This window comes from Vanessa atalanta, chromosome 15 (genome assembly GCF_905147765.1).
Source record: "Vanessa atalanta chromosome 15, ilVanAtal1.2, whole genome shotgun sequence".
Lineage (NCBI taxonomy): Eukaryota > Metazoa > Arthropoda > Insecta > Lepidoptera > Nymphalidae > Vanessa > Vanessa atalanta.
The window spans coordinates 11,002,844-11,024,598 of NC_061885.1; the positions used below are offsets into that span (position 1 = coordinate 11,002,844).

General features: G+C 30.9%; 1 protein-coding gene across 4 annotated transcripts in view; it reads left to right on the forward strand.

Annotated features, from left to right (window-relative positions):
• LOC125069304 (facilitated trehalose transporter Tret1) overlaps nucleotides 1-21,755 on the forward strand; it is a 62,384-nt gene that overhangs the window by 33,954 nt on the left and 6,675 nt on the right. The window contains exon 1 of one of the 4 annotated variants that reach the window (XM_047678750.1): nucleotides 10,312-10,531. The exons of 2 other annotated variants lie outside the window; for them this stretch is intronic. Coding sequence is in view for 1 of the 2 variants with exons in the window: in XM_047678749.1 (XP_047534705.1) it covers nucleotides 19,615-19,659 (45 nt within the window). In the remaining variant the exon portion in view is untranslated. Of the gene's footprint in view, nucleotides 1-10,311; nucleotides 10,532-19,579; nucleotides 19,660-21,755 lie in introns of those variants that run through there. One more of the 4 variants, XM_047678749.1, reaches the window with a different exon arrangement.

The window sequence follows — 21,755 nt, forward strand, 5'->3', positions numbered from 1 at the left end:
TGTTACAATTTTTTCAACTAAACCTTTCTTCCTTGGAACACAAAAAACTTTGGTCAAAAGTTTTACGTATATTCTTCAACCGTGTCAGAATTCTGTTATATCCTTATTTGTGTCATAGTACAGTTAAGAGCCGAGATGGCCCAGTGGTTAGAACGCGTGCCTGTTAACCGATGATTACAGGTTCAAACCCAGCAAGCACCACTGAATTTTCATGTGCATAATTTGTGTTTATAATTTATCTCGTGCTCAGCGGTGAAGGAAAACATCGTGAGAAAACCTGCATAAGCGTCTAATTTCAACGAAATTCTGCCACATGTGAATCCAGCAATGTGTGAGCATGCTCCTCAAAGGGAGAGGAGGCCTTAACCCAGCAGTGTGGAATTTACAGGCTGTAGATGTTGTATAACAGGAGAACATTGTATTTGTTGTGACACGTACACAAAAACATTTGGCCTATAAAACATGCCACGTAGATGACTAAAGTTTATAACATAATCGGGATAAAAATTCCGGTTCGTGAAGAATAATTGTCAGGAAAAATTCACCCTTCAAACCGGAACATAATACAATAGTATTATGTTCCGGTTTGAAGGGTGAATGAACCATTATATATATATATACAGACACATCGGACATAATATCTTAGTTGTCAAGGTTGGTGGCTATGTCAGAAATGGTAAATTTCTGACATCGCCAACGTCGATGAGCAGTGGTGGCCATTTATCAGATGAAACACTTGCTGCTCTGCGTACCTATTAAAACATGCATATTTGAGCACAAATGATTTACAGATTTATGGTCCTTATCCGGATTTGATCTTCTGTTGTTCGAGTAAGATCCACGTGGTCATCACGATCAACGCTTTCAAAAAGTAAATTTTTACGGCTCATATTAAAATAATTATTTAGTTCTATCCGAAGTTAAATCTGTTTTATTTCAACAATATAGTAGAGTCAAAACAGTTTTACTTATGTGGGTATTCCTACATGCATCGAGTAACATTTTTCTTTATACAATTGCATAGTTTTTATTTCTAGGAAATGTTTTGGAAATTACATCACGTTCAATCAAGTCATGTTCATACAACCACGTATTTTGACAATAATTTTGAACTTTATTCCAAGTGATTAAGATCTAAATATTTTGTTGGAGTAACGTTGTAGAACTCACGTAGATGAGTACGTCATAGTATGACTTTCCTGTTTCCTGTATAATCTTGATTTTGGTAAACTGCTCGATGACCGTGATATGAATCTTTTTAAACATTCTACATAAATTGTTTAATATTAATGTCACACGACTACTCACTACTTGAAATTAATGATAAATAATAATAATAAATTCCTATTTTCCTTATAATCATATCAAATAATATACAAAATTAAATTCAAAAGTTCCAGTTGGAACTTTATAATTTTAATGCACATGTCTTCTTAAATAAAAAGAAAACATGGAACAGATAAATCAATGCAAATTTTTCTGACGAAGTTTCTCCCTTATTGTTGCGACGTCAAAAGAAAATGATGTCACAGATAAAAAAAAACGCACATTACGATGGAGAAAATATCTGTAATGTCGATGTCATTAGGCCGTCTTTTGCATAAAGATGAAGTCGAGTTATACAAAAACTAAAAAAGAGATTGTCTTTGATACTTTAATTATTAGAAAATCCACATTTATATAGGAAGTTATTTAATTACATTTCATTACTATTTAGTGGTAGGGCGTGGTAGGTGCAAGCCCGTCTGGACAGCTGCCACTCACTCATCATATATTCTACCGTCAAAGAGAACTGGTTGTGGTAACTCTTATTATATTCTTAATAAATTACTTTTAACTTCGAAACGAACCGCTTATTAATATTAATTATTAATATAATTAATATGACATATATTTTAAAGTAAACTTCAACAGTCTATTTTTCACTATGGGGAAATAATTGAAAATTACCCGAGTAACCGGAGTTGATGAGAACCGAGATGGCTATCCTCTACAAAGATCAAAGAGATGGCCGGATCGTATTTGCTGTTTTTCCCGACGTATAATAGAATTACCTCATCTGAACTCGACTAACTTTATGTGGTTAGACTAAAGACAATTTTAATTTCTCTATAAATTGAGTAAGCCTATCAATCAAGCAAGCAGCAAGCAAGAGTTTAACCCATCGTGCATTGCCTTCAGAAATGTATCTTTATATTATTATTTATTTTAATCAATTAATAACTTATTTCTAATAGATACAATAAATACATATAACAATTTATATACACAATAGCGAAATATCACTCATTTATTAATCACGAAATCTCAGAAAACAACAACTACAAACTTGAAATTTGTAATTTAGTTTGACTTATATTGTCTTCTACAAACCAATGTTCGAACTTTGTACACATTATATTAATTTTATTTTTAGTTAAATTCATTGGTTATTTTTATTTAGCTAAATTGCCTTCTCCACACTTGAAATCAAACCAATGCCTTAAATTTGCACCCCAACATACTAAATGTATACTTATTTTTTTACTGATGGACTAGACCTTGGTGGTTCAGGATAAATAATTTGGCTCATCATTATATAAAATTGTTACTTTTATCTGTAGCGGACCAGTTATTATTCATTTGCCCTTATTCCATTTATCTTTGTGTTTTCTTTTCATTCGCTTATTTTATTGTTAGTCACGTACATTTTTCTAAATCCTTGTCAAAGGTCGTCTGAGAAATTGTTTGGAAGTAATAACTAGTTGCTTACTTATTGCAGAACTTTATAATATATTTAAATTTAACTCGTATACAATATAGTTTGATTTATTAAATACTATTTTTAAGCTCAGTAACTCCCTTCTTGTATGTCACGTCTCGCGGTAATACATTTTCATTTACAAGTACTTCCTCTTCCCTTTTGTTAGCAATATATTCTTTAGCAAACAGTCAGAAGTGATAACTTAAAAAAAAACATCAGATCTCAATACGGCTAGCGCTGTGAGTTAGAGTGAGAGAGCAGGAGTCTGTCTACCGCTGCCGTATGCGTAAGAGAAAGGGAAGCCAGACAGACTGGCGCCGTAACGCGTTACGTAACGAAGCGGTTTACCCTCCCATAAAAAGTTATCACTTCAAAAGTTGTAAATTTTTCTGTCTAACTTTTATATCGTAAGTTTGTATGTCAGTACACTAAAAGGCTATGTAGTAACAATAAGTGTACAATGTAATTAGTTGTTAAACGAGACAATAACTCTATTATAATAATTAAAATTTATATTAAGGATAAATTTCGTACATTCACTTGAGCGTGAATTATTTATGACGGGGGTTTTTTAATAATTACGTATGATCTCCGCGTGAGCCTCAAATAGGAAAATGTGCTATTCGCCGGAAAACCGATTTGAATAATGCATTTGACATATAAGAACCAAACTCGAAACGTAATCTTTATTTATATGAAAACTATGCTTAAGGATACACACATAAGCTTGAAGGAAAAATAACTTCAGTGTATGGTTTTTAATGTATACAGTATATCAAATAAATAGTGTTAATAGTGTTGGAAAATGTTGAAAAACGAGGTGGTAGTGATGTCCTTGACATATTTTTCAACTAGTGACGATGAGGTGTGTTATTTTTTTTTTATTGATTTGTTATTAATGTTTTATTTGAATTAGTAGATTATGGATTTTGTTTTATATAATTATTAATTTAAGATTCCTTAAATATTTCTTCCTTACGGTGGAATGTTCATTTGAATTAAGGCGTCAAAGCTCAATTTTATTATCTATATAATTCTTTTCACTATTTTGCGCGATTATGACATTTATTATTCTTAATTTTGATTTATATATTTGATTTGGGATATATATATTTATATATATATTGAATGACAAGATAAATACTAGTACCTATTATGTATTACGTTTACAATTATGCCCGATTATTCAAGAAACGATTCGTTCTTTTGGCAGATTTCTATGAAGTGTAAATCAAAATCGTCCCTGTAAAAAAACGTTTCATAAGTTTCGACATTACATATATGTGAAGACGACTTTACGTGGTAGTCACTTTCCATCAGGTGAGCCTCCTGCCCCTTTGCCACCTATAGCATAAAAAACCACAGGGTCAAACCACAATTTGTTAAATATTTGTAGCATTCATAAATATTATCAAAATATTCTTACTACTAGTGGTCCAATTTAAATATCTAAGTTAAAATACTATCTACGTTCCAGAGATATATTTCGCGAAAAAGAATACTTTATCTTTATTGACGTGACAAATGACAAGTTGATAAGCAAAGTTTTATTTACTAGATTCTAATAAAGTTTATTATCAACGAGGACACTCGAGTATTTTTTATGAACAACTCGTTGAAGATAACATTAAGATCAACATTCCTCTATAATAGTCGATTTTTTTCTTATTGGAACCGCAATATTCCTACATATTATGAAACAGGTCTCTCGCCGCGTCAATCTGTCTGTCTGTCTGTCTGAAGGCCATAAATTATTACGGACGGACGGAGTTATTCATCGAGGTTATATAAATTGGCTGCAATATTACGATTATTGGTGAAAATTTCGGAAAAAATGATCCCGACTGGATCTGGATGGAGTATATTCGTGAACGTCATTCAAACCAAAATAACATAATTATGTATTCAGTTTTAAACGTTAAATTTTGTAAATTCTAAGCAGGATGCAGTTGGTTAAGCACTAGCTCGTTATGCCATTTTGAATTTATATTGCTTAAGGCCAAAAATCAGATGTCATGTTACACCAACACGGCAAATATCAAAGGAAAATTCACTTGAATAAAACTATTCTAAGCGATCACACACTCCATCTTACTCACTGACCAACAAAAGCTTCGATGTTATCGACCTTGACATTGAGGTTGGTTATAAAATTACATTAATTAAATTTATATATATTATTTTACAAACTATAATTATTATTTATATATTATTTTAAACTGAAAAAAAAAATGTCTGTGTGGGCCACGTCTTTAAAGAAGACGACAAGCTCGCGAAGTCGAGCGAAGATCTGCTGATGTTTAGGAAAAATATAAAATAACGCCACAATTTATAAAAATACAATGTCAAAAAGGCACGGGAACTGTGAGCCCGTGGATGTTGTATATTAAATAATAAAAAAAAAAATACCATCTAATAAATCATAATAAGTAAAGGGGTACACAAGTAATCGAACAAAAATCCTAAACTATTTTAGAAGTCTAGGAGACGTATCATCATTGTTTAAATATGTCTTCAGCACTTGATTTTCTTATGATTTTGATTTGATATTGATATGATTTTCTTTTGAGATATGAGTTTATTCGATAACATATTATGTCACGTCAGGCTAAACATACCGTAGTGATTATGATTAACAACGACATACCGCTATTCCATGTTAAAAAACAAAAAAACGTTATTTATATATATAAATAACGGAGATATATATATATATATATATATATATATATATATATATATATATATATATATATATATATATATATATATATATATATTAGTATCTAACTACTTAGTAGTAGTTAGATCTTAATCAAATATTTTGTATATAAATACAGGCAAGAATCACAGTTAATACTAACAATTCCCTACAGCGCTCCAAATTCATAGAGCTTATAATTTTACACTGGTTAACTCATCTACAGCAAACAGGCGTTTGATATTAATTAATGAAGTATACTTGGTAATTAAATCATGGACACGTTTAAACAAATCCAAAATATAGAGAAGCACAAGTAATAATATATTGATAAAACAATTATTTAAAAAAAAAATAAGTAAAATTGAAACATGAATACCTACCACTTAACTTGGCAGGGTTTTGTGCAAACAGTAGTGCTCAGTATTGTTTTGTGTTCCGGATTGAAGCGTGACTGACCAGTTATTATAGGCATAGGGGACAGCATCTTAATTCCCAAGTCACAAGAAATGGTTACTATTTCTTAGAGTGAGGTGGTGAGCACTTACCATCAGGTGGCCCACAATCATCGCTATTAAAAACTACGTCGCAAATGTAATCCTTCATCCATAATTTCGTAGCTATAAATATAATTGCATATTTAAATTCCATTTAAAATTAATTTTATAGCCTCTAAAATGTATCTTATCTATAAAGTTCAATAGACCCCTTAAATGACATGTAATCTTATCTAATCGATAAATTATACTAATTTATAAGTCCTCAAAATTTAAAAGAATGATATATGGAAACTCCCGCCAAACTTATCACGATATATTATAAAACAATATCCCCAATCCGCGTCTATCTGTCTCTTAATCTGTACGCGATAAACTCAAAAACCACCGAACGAATTTGCATACAGTCTTCACTGATAGACAGAGTATTTCATATTTAGGTGTTGTATTATTGTAATTTGTGCTAATATTATTAATGCAAAAGTAAGTCTGTCTGTTATACTTCTACGGCTAATGTATTTTTTGTATGAAGCAAGCTTTAACCCCAAGACATAGACTACTTTATAGCTAAAACCTACCAATCCTAATCCTCTTACTAGTAATTCAATATTAAAGAAAACAAATTCGTAAATATGTAGTAAACTCACACGGAAAATAAACGACGTATAGCCTATTCCAATGGAAGTAGGAAAGAAGATAAACAAACCTTAGATTTACGTATTGCATTCGATTTGCTAATAACTTAGCTAAATTGTGCACTATTAAGAGCCTATGATGAATATATATTTATTTATAATACAACACTATTACACTAAACTACTTATTTCCACTTTAATTTTACTTCCATAATTCCGATAACAGTTTCGTCGACGTTCAAAACGCCATTTTTTCGCGAATCCATAGTGAATATCATAGATTAATCAAGCTCTCGACCAAATCAAATGCTGTTTATTTGGCTTTTATTCTCTTATAGTTGGAATAGAGTATATGTAGAATACACGCCACGCTTTGTGCAACAGAGTAGAGACTACAATTAAGAGAGCGTTATGTCCTTTACCGTCAAGGCATACGAATCGTGCGAGACGCGTCAATAGGCATTTCACATCAAAATGAATAGAAATTATTTATAAATGAAATAAATATTGAGAACAGATACCTAAAGCTAACTTATCTTGTTTTAAAATAATAATGAACGCAGTTGGTCACCCATCTAATCGTAATCAGATTTGCTTACCAATTTAATTATTTTTTAGGTCATGGATAATTTGTAAAATGATAATTTTAATAATTAATTTTAATTAAATACTTTCAAAAATGATATATTCTGGTCTGTATATTCACACTATACTATAGTAAAGTAAGAGGCTGTAAATTTATAATGTATCACGATCGGGCTGAGGCCTGCACTCATTTTTGAATAGCTAACTCTACTACACTGCTCCATTCGTATGTTGGATAGAAACGTAAAGGTTTTTAACACGGGCATATTTTCGACCAAAACAGTTTTCCTCCTCCGCCGAGCACGCGATTCTTTTTTCAAATTCATACACAGAAACACATAGAAATTTAGTCTCTGTGTTTATACCCACAATGTGATCAAGCCACTAAGCTGTCTCGACTCATGTCATACAACCGTAAACATGTAATGTATACGATACTGTTTTGCATTTAAAAGTTTATGATTAAATTTAAAAATATATTTAAAGCCTATTCTACCTCCAATGCACTTTTATTGTCTTTATTTATACTGTAATGCTGCGGACACACTAGACGAACACAATCGGACCGCGCGGACCTTATTGGAAGCGCTTTAACTGTATGAAGTCCTTCAATTGTATTTAATTTCGCATACGTTAAGAAAGTTTAATGATTTTATTTTCTTAAAAAATGTTTGAAAATATTTTCTTCTCATATTTAAAAAAATGGTCCAAATTGTACTTGTAAGGATATTTTTATTGGTATAACCACTATACACTACACTATACCACATGGATATCCAACGTTTTCATTATTTATGTCTAGATATACGTTAGGGTACGCACGCTAGTACATTTTTAGCAGTCAATTTTTAGCTGTTAAGCACACCAATATAATAAAGTCGGTACGTTTGTTTTAGTTCTTTTTTTGTAGGATAATCTTTCTAGAAATATAAATAATCGAAGCGTTGAAATCATCAGAATCGTTTAAACCGTTTTTAATAACAGGCAAAATACATTACACTGACATAGCGCTAGGGATTTATTTCTATACCGGAATATGGCACGGGATTTATTTCTATACCGGAATTAATCCCGAGATAAAACCAAGTAAAATATTTATATATTCAATTTTGTTGTAAATTCGTCAACTATAATTTGATTGAAATAGAACAACGCATTCAAGATTGACAATTTAATTTCTTATTAAATAAACAATTGTTAATTAAAATTATTTATTGTTAATTTAATCTTCGTTACTTAGAATAATGAAAGTGAAAAAAGGAACATTAAAAATTGAATCATGAGATTAATCATGAGATATTGTTGTTACGGCAAAATCGATTGTACTTAATCTCAACATCAGTAATTCAATTTAAAGCTAATGGAAGTGCGACAATTTTAACTACCTTATAAACAGTATATCCAAAAATGTATTTTTTTTTAAAAGATATTCAATCTTATTCTATAAAATATATATCTTCCATACTGATGTCAACAGACTTTCTAGTTAATTGAGTTTGAAACAGTAATTATCTTATAATTCGAATGCGAAATTACAATTATATTTTTTAATGTTAAGAGCAATAAATTTTAGATCGGCTTTCATACTAAATAATCATGGAGTTCTACAGGGCAGTATTCGGAGTTCATTATTTTTTATCCTACACGTGAAGGATTTTAACTGTATTCCAAATATTTGGCTAAATATATTAATTGAAAATACTATTTAAATTAGATTCTTTAAAATGTGGTACTTACTATAAATGGTTTATGTATTTATTCTATAAAACAAAGACAGTAATATAATTTACATTGTCATAACTAAAAAAACTGTAAATAATATTTATATAATAATCTATAAACAAAGCATAAATTAAAAATACAGATAAGCAAACACAACTATAAAACCTTAAACACATGATAAGGAAAGGAAAAATAATTTTCTCTAAAATTAAATACGAAGCAATTGGAGATGTAGAAACGTCTGTAATAATGTAGGTAAATTTATGTACGTTTTAAGCGAATTGAGGAAAATAACGTCACGAGAAACTGTTAGATCGGTATAATATTATGATTGTATTGATATTTAGATATACTTAAAGCCGCCGGTGATATTACAAAATTATCCTTACAACTAGTAAAGGCTATCGTTCTTCAAAAAATTGTACGTACGTAATGTGTTGTAGCCCACTTCTGAATAAAGCAAAAGCAAAATCCGTAGTATTCAATTTTTAGAAGCACTTTTAATCTTCTTCTTTCAATTTACACTCGGAATATTTGTTCCTACTTGTAATGTAAATGAGTAGAAGTGTCGACCGATATTGACTCAGTAATTCATCTTTTTAACCGACTTCAAAATCATTTTCATGTTGTGTTTCATGTTTCATGTTATCAATTTTCTCAGAATTCCGTCACTATGAACCAATGAAAAAAATAAAAAATATATATATATTAAAATTGTTGTTTTATATTTTCCGTTTTTTTTGTTAAAATTTTATATTATAAAAGAATATAAAAAGTAAAACTATTTTTAATAATAAAAATAATATTAGCGTAAATAAAATTAAAAAATTATATGAATACGGTTATTGTTCTTACTTCAATACATAAAGGTACACAGGTTTCTTTTTTCAAATTTAAAAGTGGGTTTTGCCCTCGTGCTAGGAAACAATTATAAACTGGTTACATTTTACTCACAAGGATACTGATAAGAAAAAAATTGCTTAAATGATATATATTTTTTGCATTCAACTTTTTTCTGATTATTTAAAAAAAATATACATATACTTTAAGTTTAGTAAATACCATTTTAACGTTATCAACGTTACTCAATATTTTTAAATTCATTTTAAATCGATTGACTTAAAATATTAAATTACAAGTACATTTAATAAGCATTAACAAAGTTTAATAAATAACTTTTTCAAATAAATCTCGTATGACAAACTCATTGCAACATACTTAAGATCGCACCTAACATTATCAGGTGTAAAGGAGTACGCTTTCAAAACACGTGCACCCATGTCATTAAGGCGATTTAACAAAAAACTTCAAGAGAAACCGACGGACGTCGACTGATTGCTACTTAGTTTTACAACACTGCGCATGCGTCACTATCGTATGTCAACTACGCTGTATTTCCTGTAATGCAGCTTTATATCTCGTTGTCGATGTCGAACCTCTGAGTCCCGCACTAGCGGCCAGTGTTGATGCGTTATTCAGAAAAATAGGCCGGCAGTACGCGAGCGTGAAAAAATAATCGAAAATTATCTGTGGCGGATAAGTTCGATATATTTGCGCGGGAGTATTTTTAAAAATTTTGCTGGTTTGTTTTCGTGTTTCCATTGCGCTGTGTTGGAACATTAGAAGGTTCTAGAGGGATAATTTTAAGGTAAGATATATTTCAATATAAAAATGATATCTCGTGTAAGATTTAAGAGTGCGAAGAAATTAAAAATTTAGTTACACGACGTTTGTCTAATCATATTTACGTTTAGTCACGTAATAATTCAAATGTTTTAAGAATTCGCGATTTAATCATTGATTAGTTTACGCTACAATATGCAAATATAATTTTTATATTAATCAATAATTATGAAGTAAAAGGAAGATGTATTAATATTTTTATTTATATTTATAATTGATTGGATTGTAATAGTCAACGCAATAGAACAGTTCTTCTTTTATTGATCTGTTTATTTACACCAAATATGGACGTGAAGTGTTCATGAAATTAATATTATTGACGATTTTCAATGCAATAAAATTGTTCTTGTATTAAAATTACTTATTTGTACCGTTCTAATGTAAAGCAAATATTTCTGTTACTTTATATTTTGGGGCAAAATCTATATTATATATAAGAGGTTATATAATAACCAAAAGAACATTGATATAGGTTTTTTGTATGTCGATAAAAAACAAATATAATTTCTACTTATAATAAGTACTCATTATTTGTTCCTACATTCTAATTAATTTAACCAATTTCACGAACCAATTACTTACCGTGAATGTATATATATATAGTTTCAATAATATCCAATAACAATTAACATACTTACTAAATGATTAAATATTAATCTATTTAATTAGATAAATAATTATCGCAGTACACGACGAATAAACAAACCGTAAAAAATAATAGACGTGATAATAATAAGGTGAAACGTCATAAAATGCTTGACGCTAGAGGGAGGCCCACCATCTCATCTGTTAAACATAGACCTCTTCCAAAGCACCCACATTTCCACCTTCCGCATCCGTTAGGGTCCCAATGCCTTGTTTAGTTTACCCGGCTAGGGGGCGTCCAAGGCAGCGCAGTTTCCATCTCCATCATCCAGTCATTTCAGGACCTCGAAATATTTCCACCACTGTCGTTAATGGTCAATCAGAACAGCTAGCATCATTTTTACGAGTTACGTATAGGTATTTTTATATCTCGATAACTTGTGTTCTACCAAAAAAAACGACCTGGTAGAACGTGGAAGGGTCGATGATCGGGCTCAGTGGAGGCCTATTTCCAGCAGTGGACTAATACAGGTTGATCATGATCATGATGATGAAACTTGGGAGGAAATTGTATTAGTATCAACCGATCCACATTGGAACAGCGTGTTAGAATAAGTTCGACGAAATCTTTATAGTTTTTTATGACGGACTCGTTGGTCTCGTGAATAGCTATATAGCCGCAGATCCCGACATCCTGTTTCAAACCCCAGGTAGAATTGGTAAAATGTCATTGGAATTTTCGTTCAATGTCGCACGGAATCTGGAAGTTGGAAATATGTATATACACTCCTTCACTTCGGGTAGCACATAAGGCTGTTGATCCTGTCCCTAAACTATTTCTGGTCGTCTTGTATCTCATGAGAGTGAGTGAACAAAGAGTACATCTGTATTTGTGGACTCACTGGTGTCTATCAGTAAGTCCACAAATATACTATGTCCTGCGTATTTGTCTAGCCTTGAATGAACAAGCACAATGCTTACATGCCACTGTTGTGATAACCTTAGAAAATATACATTACAATGACAAGAAATAAAACTCCCTTACACCGTCAAAACGCTGTCACGTTATCCCTTATCCGTATAAATTCACAATGCAATCTCATTTAAATTATTCAGTAGGATACAATTATTGAAATTTGACGTATACAAAGCTGTGAACATCACAAATTGAATACGAGATCGTTGATTATACAATTGCCGTTAAGTAATGAAAACATTATGATAACTGTCGTATAATTGTGTTATGGCGTTACAAATAAGTTTATCCTTGAATTGTGAATATGCGTTTATTATAATGTTTTAGAAGCAATTGATTATTTTAACAATAGGTATAATAGTTTTAGTACTTTATTAATGCAATCTTAACCAACCATGTTCATTTTAAATAACTTCGAAACAGAACAGTGTTCTCATTTCCCTTTTTCCTCCAGTAATAATTACATACCCTTAAAATGTTTTCCTAGGAGATTCGTTATTTATATTCCTTTAACAGTACTGTTTAATTTGAGACGACTTTGATACCAACTAGAATACAATTTTCCATTTAAAAAAATAACTCCACCAAACTCCTGTTGGAGCTGTGTGAGATAAACTACAAGCCTTTTCTTCTAAAGGAGAAAGAGCCTTGCCCAGGACTGAGTCATTTGCAGACATGCAAGCGATTTTTTTACACTTAGAAAAGGTTAGGTACTTAATTAGTTAGCATTATTCATACTTGAACCTACCAATTTAAACGGATCATAGTGTTTTACTAGTAATAGAGATTTCGTCACTGCTGCCCAATTATTATAGATACTATACTAATTACTGATCAGATTTCAACGTTACTCAGTGCACTCGACTCGTTAAATCGTATAAGGAAAATGTACTAAAATTATGATAAAACAATCGACGACGTTGCATAAAAACGATGCATATCTCATGTTATCGAATAGTACAAGATATATTATTAATTTTAATTTGCTAATTAATTGTATCGTATCATTCAAATTGAATTATATTAATTAGACTCAAATTATAAACGCGTTTAATTGTCTGTTTTTAAAACTGTTATCCTTTTAAGATTATTTAATAAGTCTGTGAACTAGATTTTATTGACTGTCTGATTATATATTTACTTTAGAAATGTCTATTTGTAAAGTCTTAAGAAACTTTTGTTTGTTAAAATATTTTAACTTATTACCTTTTAGATATTTAATGTATACAAAAATTGTTAAAATTAACGCTATTATTTCTCTGGATGGAAGGAAATATTTATTTCCGAACCGGTGGTAGAAAATAAATCAACAATAATGCTTCTATATTGAATATCCTTATGACTTTGGCTTTAAAATCTATACTAATATTATAAATTCGTAAGTACTTCTATCTGTCTGTCTGTCTATTGCTATTTTACGGTCAAACCACTGGACATATTTTGACGAAGAATGCTCGAATTCCAAAGAAGGACATACGCTATACATATATGACCAATCCGTAATACGCGAGCGAAGCTGCGGTGACAAGCCAGTTGATGCTTTATCGCAAAGGAATCGTAACTATTCTTCTAACATAAGGACCAGCGGTTCGGTCTAAGTTGGATCATCAGGATCGTATCATGACAATATTTTTTTGGGTCTATTATTCTTTTTCTGATTACCATGGTATATTTATTATGTTATTTTGTATAAAGACTGTGTATGTTCAATTGAGTCAGTTTCTATGCCAAAGCCCAATACCCAACATCGTTGAATCGGTTTACAATTTTTTTTCACTTTTGTATCTTTTCTTTTGTGTAATTGTGCAGTTTGAGTACTTTTCTGAAAAACGACGTACTTTGGTATATTTAGCATTACTCGGTCAAAAGTCACAACTAATGACATTCCTTTGAGGCTTCCGGAGAGGCTATTTCCTTTGATTCTATAAGTTGTGGAATTTCGAAGTTCAGTAAAATAAACGAAAAAACAAGGCATTTTCAAATATTGCGAGCGCGCTTGCGTTTGGGGAGGAGGGGATGGAGATAGGCACACACACTAACACACGACAAAAACACATTCCAAAATTTTTCAGAAAAATATAAACAAAATGTATACGTAAATGAAAGATCAAAATGAACGCAAAGTCCGGAAACGCAAAAGGGATCCGTTTGATTTCACGATAAGATCTTAATGTCTTAACATTAAAACTATCCAACATATAATCTATCACTTTTACGACACAGACACTAAGTACAGACAAACTTAAGCGTAGTTAGATTAGAAGGTAAACAGGCTACCATTATTTCATATGGGTGTAGCTACGAGTACATACATATTAGCTATTTTTAGTTGGATGTAAAGCCCTACCTTGTTGAAACACTTCTAGACGCCGTAAAACTTTTTACGAGCGAACAGTGACTTTAAAATTATCATACTTGACTTTTTTTTCAATTTGTTTTTTAAGAATATTGTTCATTGAATGTCAGATCTTAGAATGAAAGGAATAAATATTTATCTTTTGAAGAGATTTCTTCTTCTTTCAGCATACCTATAATTGTCTTTATATACATACAAGGCGTTCGCTCTATTTATTTATTTTTAGAGGCACATTTGTGATTTCAATTTAGTGAATGGTCAACTTTACTAACTGAACACCATTGATATTCTCTCTGAAGTATGAAATAGTTTTTATGTGCCACGTGCAGACCACGTTATCTAAGTTATGTTTCTTGTGCCTGTAATTAATAATAATAATAACCTTTATTAATAATAGACACACAACACAGTGATGATTACAAAAATAGGTTTGTACAATTAAATTTTAAATAGGCGAGTGATGTGCTGTATTCCTAGCTAGGTTATAAAGAATCGGTTTTAAGGAGTAGCAGCCCAGTTCTGTTTTGTATGTTACAAAATAATGGTGTGTAATATTTTTTCTCTGCAAGGCTTTTTATAACAATATTAAATTTGATCGTTGACAATTTTCAATAAGTATATGTGTGTGTGTACGTGTGTGTGTCTTTGTGTGGACATTACACTGACTCCCCTTTAATAAACGCTGCGAGAACTTACTCTCTTACGATTATATAAATAGCACTCTATACATTAAAGGTATAATCAAAAATGTAATAATATTTAGTATAATTTTATTGTCATCACGGCTTATAACCTTGGAACTTTGTTATAATCCGTATTCATGAGGTTTAATTCTTTTGTGAGCGACAGCGGTGAGTCAAAGAGTGACAGCGTGAATCACTAATAAAAATACACGTACAAAATCCGTTTTGTATTGTGAAATTATGTCACTTATATAGTTTAAATTATGAAACGATCGTTTTCCTAATTACGTCTGACCTTAATATAAAATAAAAAATTAAGTAATTTAAAAAAACCCAACCGTTACTTTCAAAATGTGTAACACTTGGATCGGGACGGAACGGAAATACACTCTTTAATTTTTTATTCATTAACAGGTTAGAAAGCTTGGGAAACCCCGACCATTAAAAATTACACAATTTATCTTTTATTGTTTTTAATACTAATATGACGACGGTCAGTAAAGCAAAGATTGGATTAATAAAAAAAAAAGTTACTTGATTAATTATCGATGAAGTTTCTTTTAATATTTTTAGATATTAATAAAATATAACGCAATATTAAAAATTGAAAACGGAGGTAAGAAAATGTTTATCAAATAAAGGTAAAAATAATCATTTTCTCGGCATTCGGTTATTTTTCTCTCGTAAATTATCTTTCGACAACTAATTTTGTAAATAAGCCAAGACTCTTTCACCGTGCAAAGACTTCTCCTAAAATGACGTCTTAAAGATTATTCCACCACGCTAAATGATAAAGCACGTGAAGACTTGGATATAATTTCCTGGATATGAACACGTTGTCATCGCTTACACATTGCGTGTCCTATCCACTGGGCTACACACTCATGCATACAAACTAGGAGAAAATGCATGTTGTCAGTTTGTCGGTTTGAGTTTATCGAGTTAATTACAAGTAGGAAAGATCCTGTTTCTTAACCTGTAATGGATCTACGTCTCGAGGGTTTTATACGTATAGCTAATTAAAATATATCTGAGTGTTGGTAGTTTAAGGTTACTAAGATACAATTAACCGAGCGCAGCATTGGTCATTGTTACTAGCAGCTAAAGTAATTGATTCAATGCCCGCTCAGTACAATGTATTTTTTTGAACTAACCATTTTTGAGTGAAAGAGAGATTAAAGTTAGAGAGAGTCAACGTTCCTTTTTTTAAATCTTTTAAAATACAAAAGACAATAAGGAAATACACGTATCCGTCGTAGGTATATAGACAAGAATGCTTCAAATATATATTTAAATTTACATAGAACAAAGAGTATTGGAGCAGTTCATGATTAAAATTTGCCTATTATATATTAGAACATATACATCCGCGCGGAAACGGACATAGAATGAGGTCAAATAGCGAGGAACTGATATTATATAGACCTTATAGAGAGTAATCGTGTTTTTAATCTTAGTATTTAACCGTATCTTTGAATAAATAGCAAAGTCGGGCTGTGCACCGCAAAGCGCAACGTATGGCTTCTAAACTACTCGTACTAGTGGTTTTTGATGCGATTACTGTAAAAAATGGCGTATTTTATGCCTTTCTTTGTTGTTGTCTGGAATTTCTAGAATATTCTAGTGTCATTTATATGAATATTCCAGTGAAAAAATCAACTATACTTCATTAAATTTATCGTTTAATTTAATTTTAGATCCTGGCAAACTAATCTGCTGAACTGAACTTCTAATATTATACGTGAAATCAAACTCAATTAAAATTGTTAATTTAGTATTGGAATGTAATAAAAATGTATCTACTTTACTTTTAAATAGACAAATAAACAATTACTTTAAATTCATTGAAACGACGATATAAACCGCGTCAAGTCGATGAACGTCGTCGTTAATTCATTTATCTTTCTACCTACTAAATCAGCCACAGACCATTACTGAACGTGAGGCACTCCCAAGGTTCCTTTCATGTATTATTATTTTCAATCCTTTTAATTAAACAGTATTAATGTCAAACCTTAAAACAAATAATTTATGCTGTATCATTTTGAGCCGAGATGACCCAGTGGTTAGAACGCGAACATCTTAACCGATGATTTCGGATTCCAAGCCGAGCAAGCATGACTGAATTTTCAAGTGCTTAATTTGTGTTTATAATTCATCGTGCTTCCCAGTGAAGGAAAACATTGTAAGGAAACCTGCATGTGTCTAATTTCAATGAAATTGTGCCACATGTGTATTCCACCAACCCGCATTGGAGCAGCCTAGTGGAATATGTTCCATACCTTCTCCTCAAAGGAAGAGGCCTTAGCCCAGCTGTGGGAAATTTACAGGCTGTTAATGTATGTATGTATGATGTATGTATCGTTTTATAATTTGGTTTTAAATGCAACCCTTTGATGAGTTGTTCGTAATATCTATCAACCCTAAGAAAATCTTTGGTGTGGTGAAACGACTTGATCTTCAATAGATTTGCACTATGGTAATGCTACATGCTAACAATTAGCAACGTCTAGCTAAAATTAATAAACATCTAAGTAGTGAAACTTAGATAAGGTGTATTCATAACAGTTTCACTTTCTGCAGAGGAAATATTGACATATCATTTATATTTAACCTTTTCTAAGTCGTTTTCACGACCGTTTTGAAAGTGTGTAGCCAAATATTTGTCAGTTACTTAAACAAAAAATACAATACAAAAGTTAATTTTTTAATTTATATTTCAAGTCTATTTTCTACACAGACATTTATCAAGAATGAAAAAAAGAAGAAATCATGACGTCATTTACGTTTCTTTTCACAACATTTTGTTTTAATAGATGTTTAACATCACAATAGAATGGCGTCTAAGATTTTTTTTTTTTAATTTATACTTGCACAGATTATAATCATAAAAATACATGACACGATAGGCGATACGATAAAATGCATATTCTTTCAGACCGAGTTTATATTATTCATAGTATAATAAAACTTGGCATTGTAGATAATTGTAGATAGTATTGTTACTGAATTGTACTTGTGCATATTTGTATCTATATCCAACTTGTATGTCTAAAGTCAAGTCGATTAAACGTATACCTGACAAAAGTTAAGCTATTATATAAGAACAAACTCGAATTTCACAGTAGATTACGAGCGTTAAATTCCTTAATATGATATTTGAAATTGATTTTAACTATTACAAAATTTGTGAAATCAAAACGTCGTATCAACGTAATTCGGTTTCACGAGTGATATGGATGACTCAGGGAATTCTTACAGACGAATTCTTACAGTATTTTTTAACGAACCGCAGATTTTAATAAACGCGTCAAATATATCAATTGAAAATAAAACTACGTAAGCCTTTGCAACCCTAAAATATGTTTTGTCAGATAAATACGTAAAAATTATTGCTCTAAATATGTAAGTAATTCGAATTATAATCAAAATTGTAATTTATTACAACAAAAATAAAACAATCTTTGGTTTTACGTCAATAGAGTATAAAAATATATAACTATAATACTGATAAATGTAATCTGTGTCAATTATGATCTATAAAATTACATACTTACAACTTAATTTTATTATTATATTTATTATTGGTTTTCGAAAAATATAGCTGAGTTATTAGAAAATCGCATGAAATAGTAGCGTAGTAAATCTAAGGTTTGTTTATCCTTTTTCCTACTTCAATTGGAATAAGTATAGACAGCTACATTATGACTGAGTTCGATAAGGTAATAAATTAAATTGATGTTATATCATTTTTTTAATTAATTTGCAACCGTGCCAATCCGGGACGGGTCGCTAATTATGTGAGATTTTAATGGCTGTAATGAGTAGATTTTTTGGGAAAAGTAGACGGAGTATATATGTATATATATGTACATATGAGTATGAAAATCTGACATCGTCTTTATATAACTAATGTAAATGTATTTAAATAAATGTAGATGAGACAAATATATAGATAAAAGTGAGTGAGATGAGAAAACACGCAACCTTATTGGCTAATATTGGTTGACTATCGTAAACAATGAAGCCAATTGGTGAATTAATGGTATTCTATTTATAAAAAAATTGATTTCGAATATTGAAATCCTTAATCTTATAAAATGCATCTCCAATCTGAAAACAAGTTAGCCCTTATGTGTACGTCGTAAGATTCACAATAGTAAAACAACACATTCGAAGACACAATCTCGAGATGAAATTCAACATTTATCTTGTCAAAATTTCACTGATAATAATGTTTTTATTCGATAAGAGATGTCATATCACTTAAAAGTTCAGCTCTTGAACGGGACTTTAACTTATTGAGTCAGAATGAGTACATGGCTTTGTTTTGTTGATGTGTAAAAAGTATAATAATGTTCAGTTCGCGAGTGAATACGGGTATTGCTTTTGGCTTGTTCCCTGTGAGCCCGCCCTTGGCGACGAGTCTTTTGACGGCTAACCTCTTCATGAGCATCCCTCGGTCTATGGAGCAATCATGCCGCTTTAATATGGTATAAATAATTATAGAATTAGTTAGTAAGAAACAGACTGAAATATCAAAATATAAAATTAGACTTCGGTCAACCAGAGTCGTTAGTTAAAAAGCAGTTAATTAAAAATACATTAATTTTTACAATAATATAAACCGGAAAATTATTTAATATGTCATTTATATTAACAATAATAAAGAGGTAAAACTTATTTGCTAGTACGTTAGGGGTATCTCTGAAAATATGATTCATTTAAGTCTAAAAAAATTGTTACTCTTAGAGCGCCGGGCGGATTGCTAGTTCAAAATAAAAGTTTTATTTGTTTACAAGTCTAGTTGACAAATATCAGCATGAGTATGATTCTATTGATTAACATAATATTAATAACTAAACGTATATCTTAAATTTAGCATCAAAATTTTTTATATATATTTACTAGCTGTGCCCGCGACTTCGTACGCGTTTGAATTTAATAAAAAAGCGTGACTTTATTCTTATTTTACATATAATTCTGAAATAATAGTAGCCCAAGTTACTTCTTATTACATCAGCTATCTGCCAGTGAAAGTCCCGTCAAAATCCAAAAGTAGTCCAGCCGTTCCAGACATTAGCCGGAACAAACAGACAGACAGACAGACAAAAATTGTAAAAAATGTTATTTAGGTATATGTACCGTGTACACATAAAAACGCGGTTATTTTAATATTACAAACAGACACTCCAATTTTATTATATGTATAGATAAAAGTGTTAAAAGTTAATCTGGTTTAAAAGCAAGTTGTTATAGTTAAACCGGAAACCAAACATAATTTACATAATAATGCAATTGCACAGAAACAGAATTCAAAACGTGATTGACGTCAGCAATTTCTTTACATATCTGACGGCCTTAGTAGTGAACGACATTTAGAAGGAGAATAGATACACAACCGTTTTTCTGAATTCACCTCAAGTACTTTAACGATTGTCAGCAGGAGACAAAGTATTCTGTATTCAATCCACGTACAAAGCTTACGAGGTAGCTGTAATAAAAATACTTCAGAAATTTAATACTTTTAAACATAATATACTTATGTCTTTTGAGCTGAGATGGCCCAGTAGTTAAAACGCGTGTGTCTTACCCGATGATTGCGGGTTCAAACCCAGACGAACATCATTAAATTATCATGTACTTATTTGTGTTCATCTGATGCTCGGCGGTGAAAGAACCATCTTGAGGAAACCTGCATGTATGTAATTGTATCCACCGAAAATAATCGGAGCAGCGTGGATAAGCCCAGCTGTGGGACATTTAAGTGCTGTTACTTTATGCAAACGATTTTTTCAACGTAATTTCGAAATAATAAACCTCGTAAATTGCGACTAGTCAAAGAGCGCTGCGACCGATACAGAAACAAAAAAAAATTTTGGTCTAACATTTTTTTTAAATCTAAGTAATGTATTTATAAAGTAATTTTATGAAGTAGAATATTCGTTATATTTTTTTACGCGTCTAAACTGCTTCGAATACTCGTACATTCAAAGCGGTTAGTCAAATCATCACAGAATCATATTTTGTTCAACAGACGATGGCGCGATAAAAATAATTAGTAATTATGTATCTCACATATTGAGGTAAAACATAGTCATGAGATAAAGTTAGAACTTACTAACACAAAACATAATACGGCTAGGAGTTGTCTAATTAGCATAACATCCGCAGCCTTAAGACTGATGTCACAATTAACAATGGTCAATTAGTCAGATATAGTGAACCATAAAATCAAAAGGACAATAGCATTTTGATTTGTACAGCGGAATGTAAACGGTGGAATACTTCTATGTATTGTTAATTGAATTGCTTTCAGAGTTTAAGACAATGTTTCAATCAAACAAACTCTAAGAGTTACGTACCTAATATCTTCGCTTGGCTGACATGTCTAAAGTCACGTAGGGTAACGGACGAGTGTAACCTAAAATTAATTATTTATATTATATTTGATGATTTATTTAGTTTGGAAACAAACGATATTATTACGTTGAATGTAATATGAAATATAACTGTATATATAGATAGCGAGTTACCTGTGTTTCGCAGAAAATTATACGATATTGATATAACTTAAGATTCAAAAATA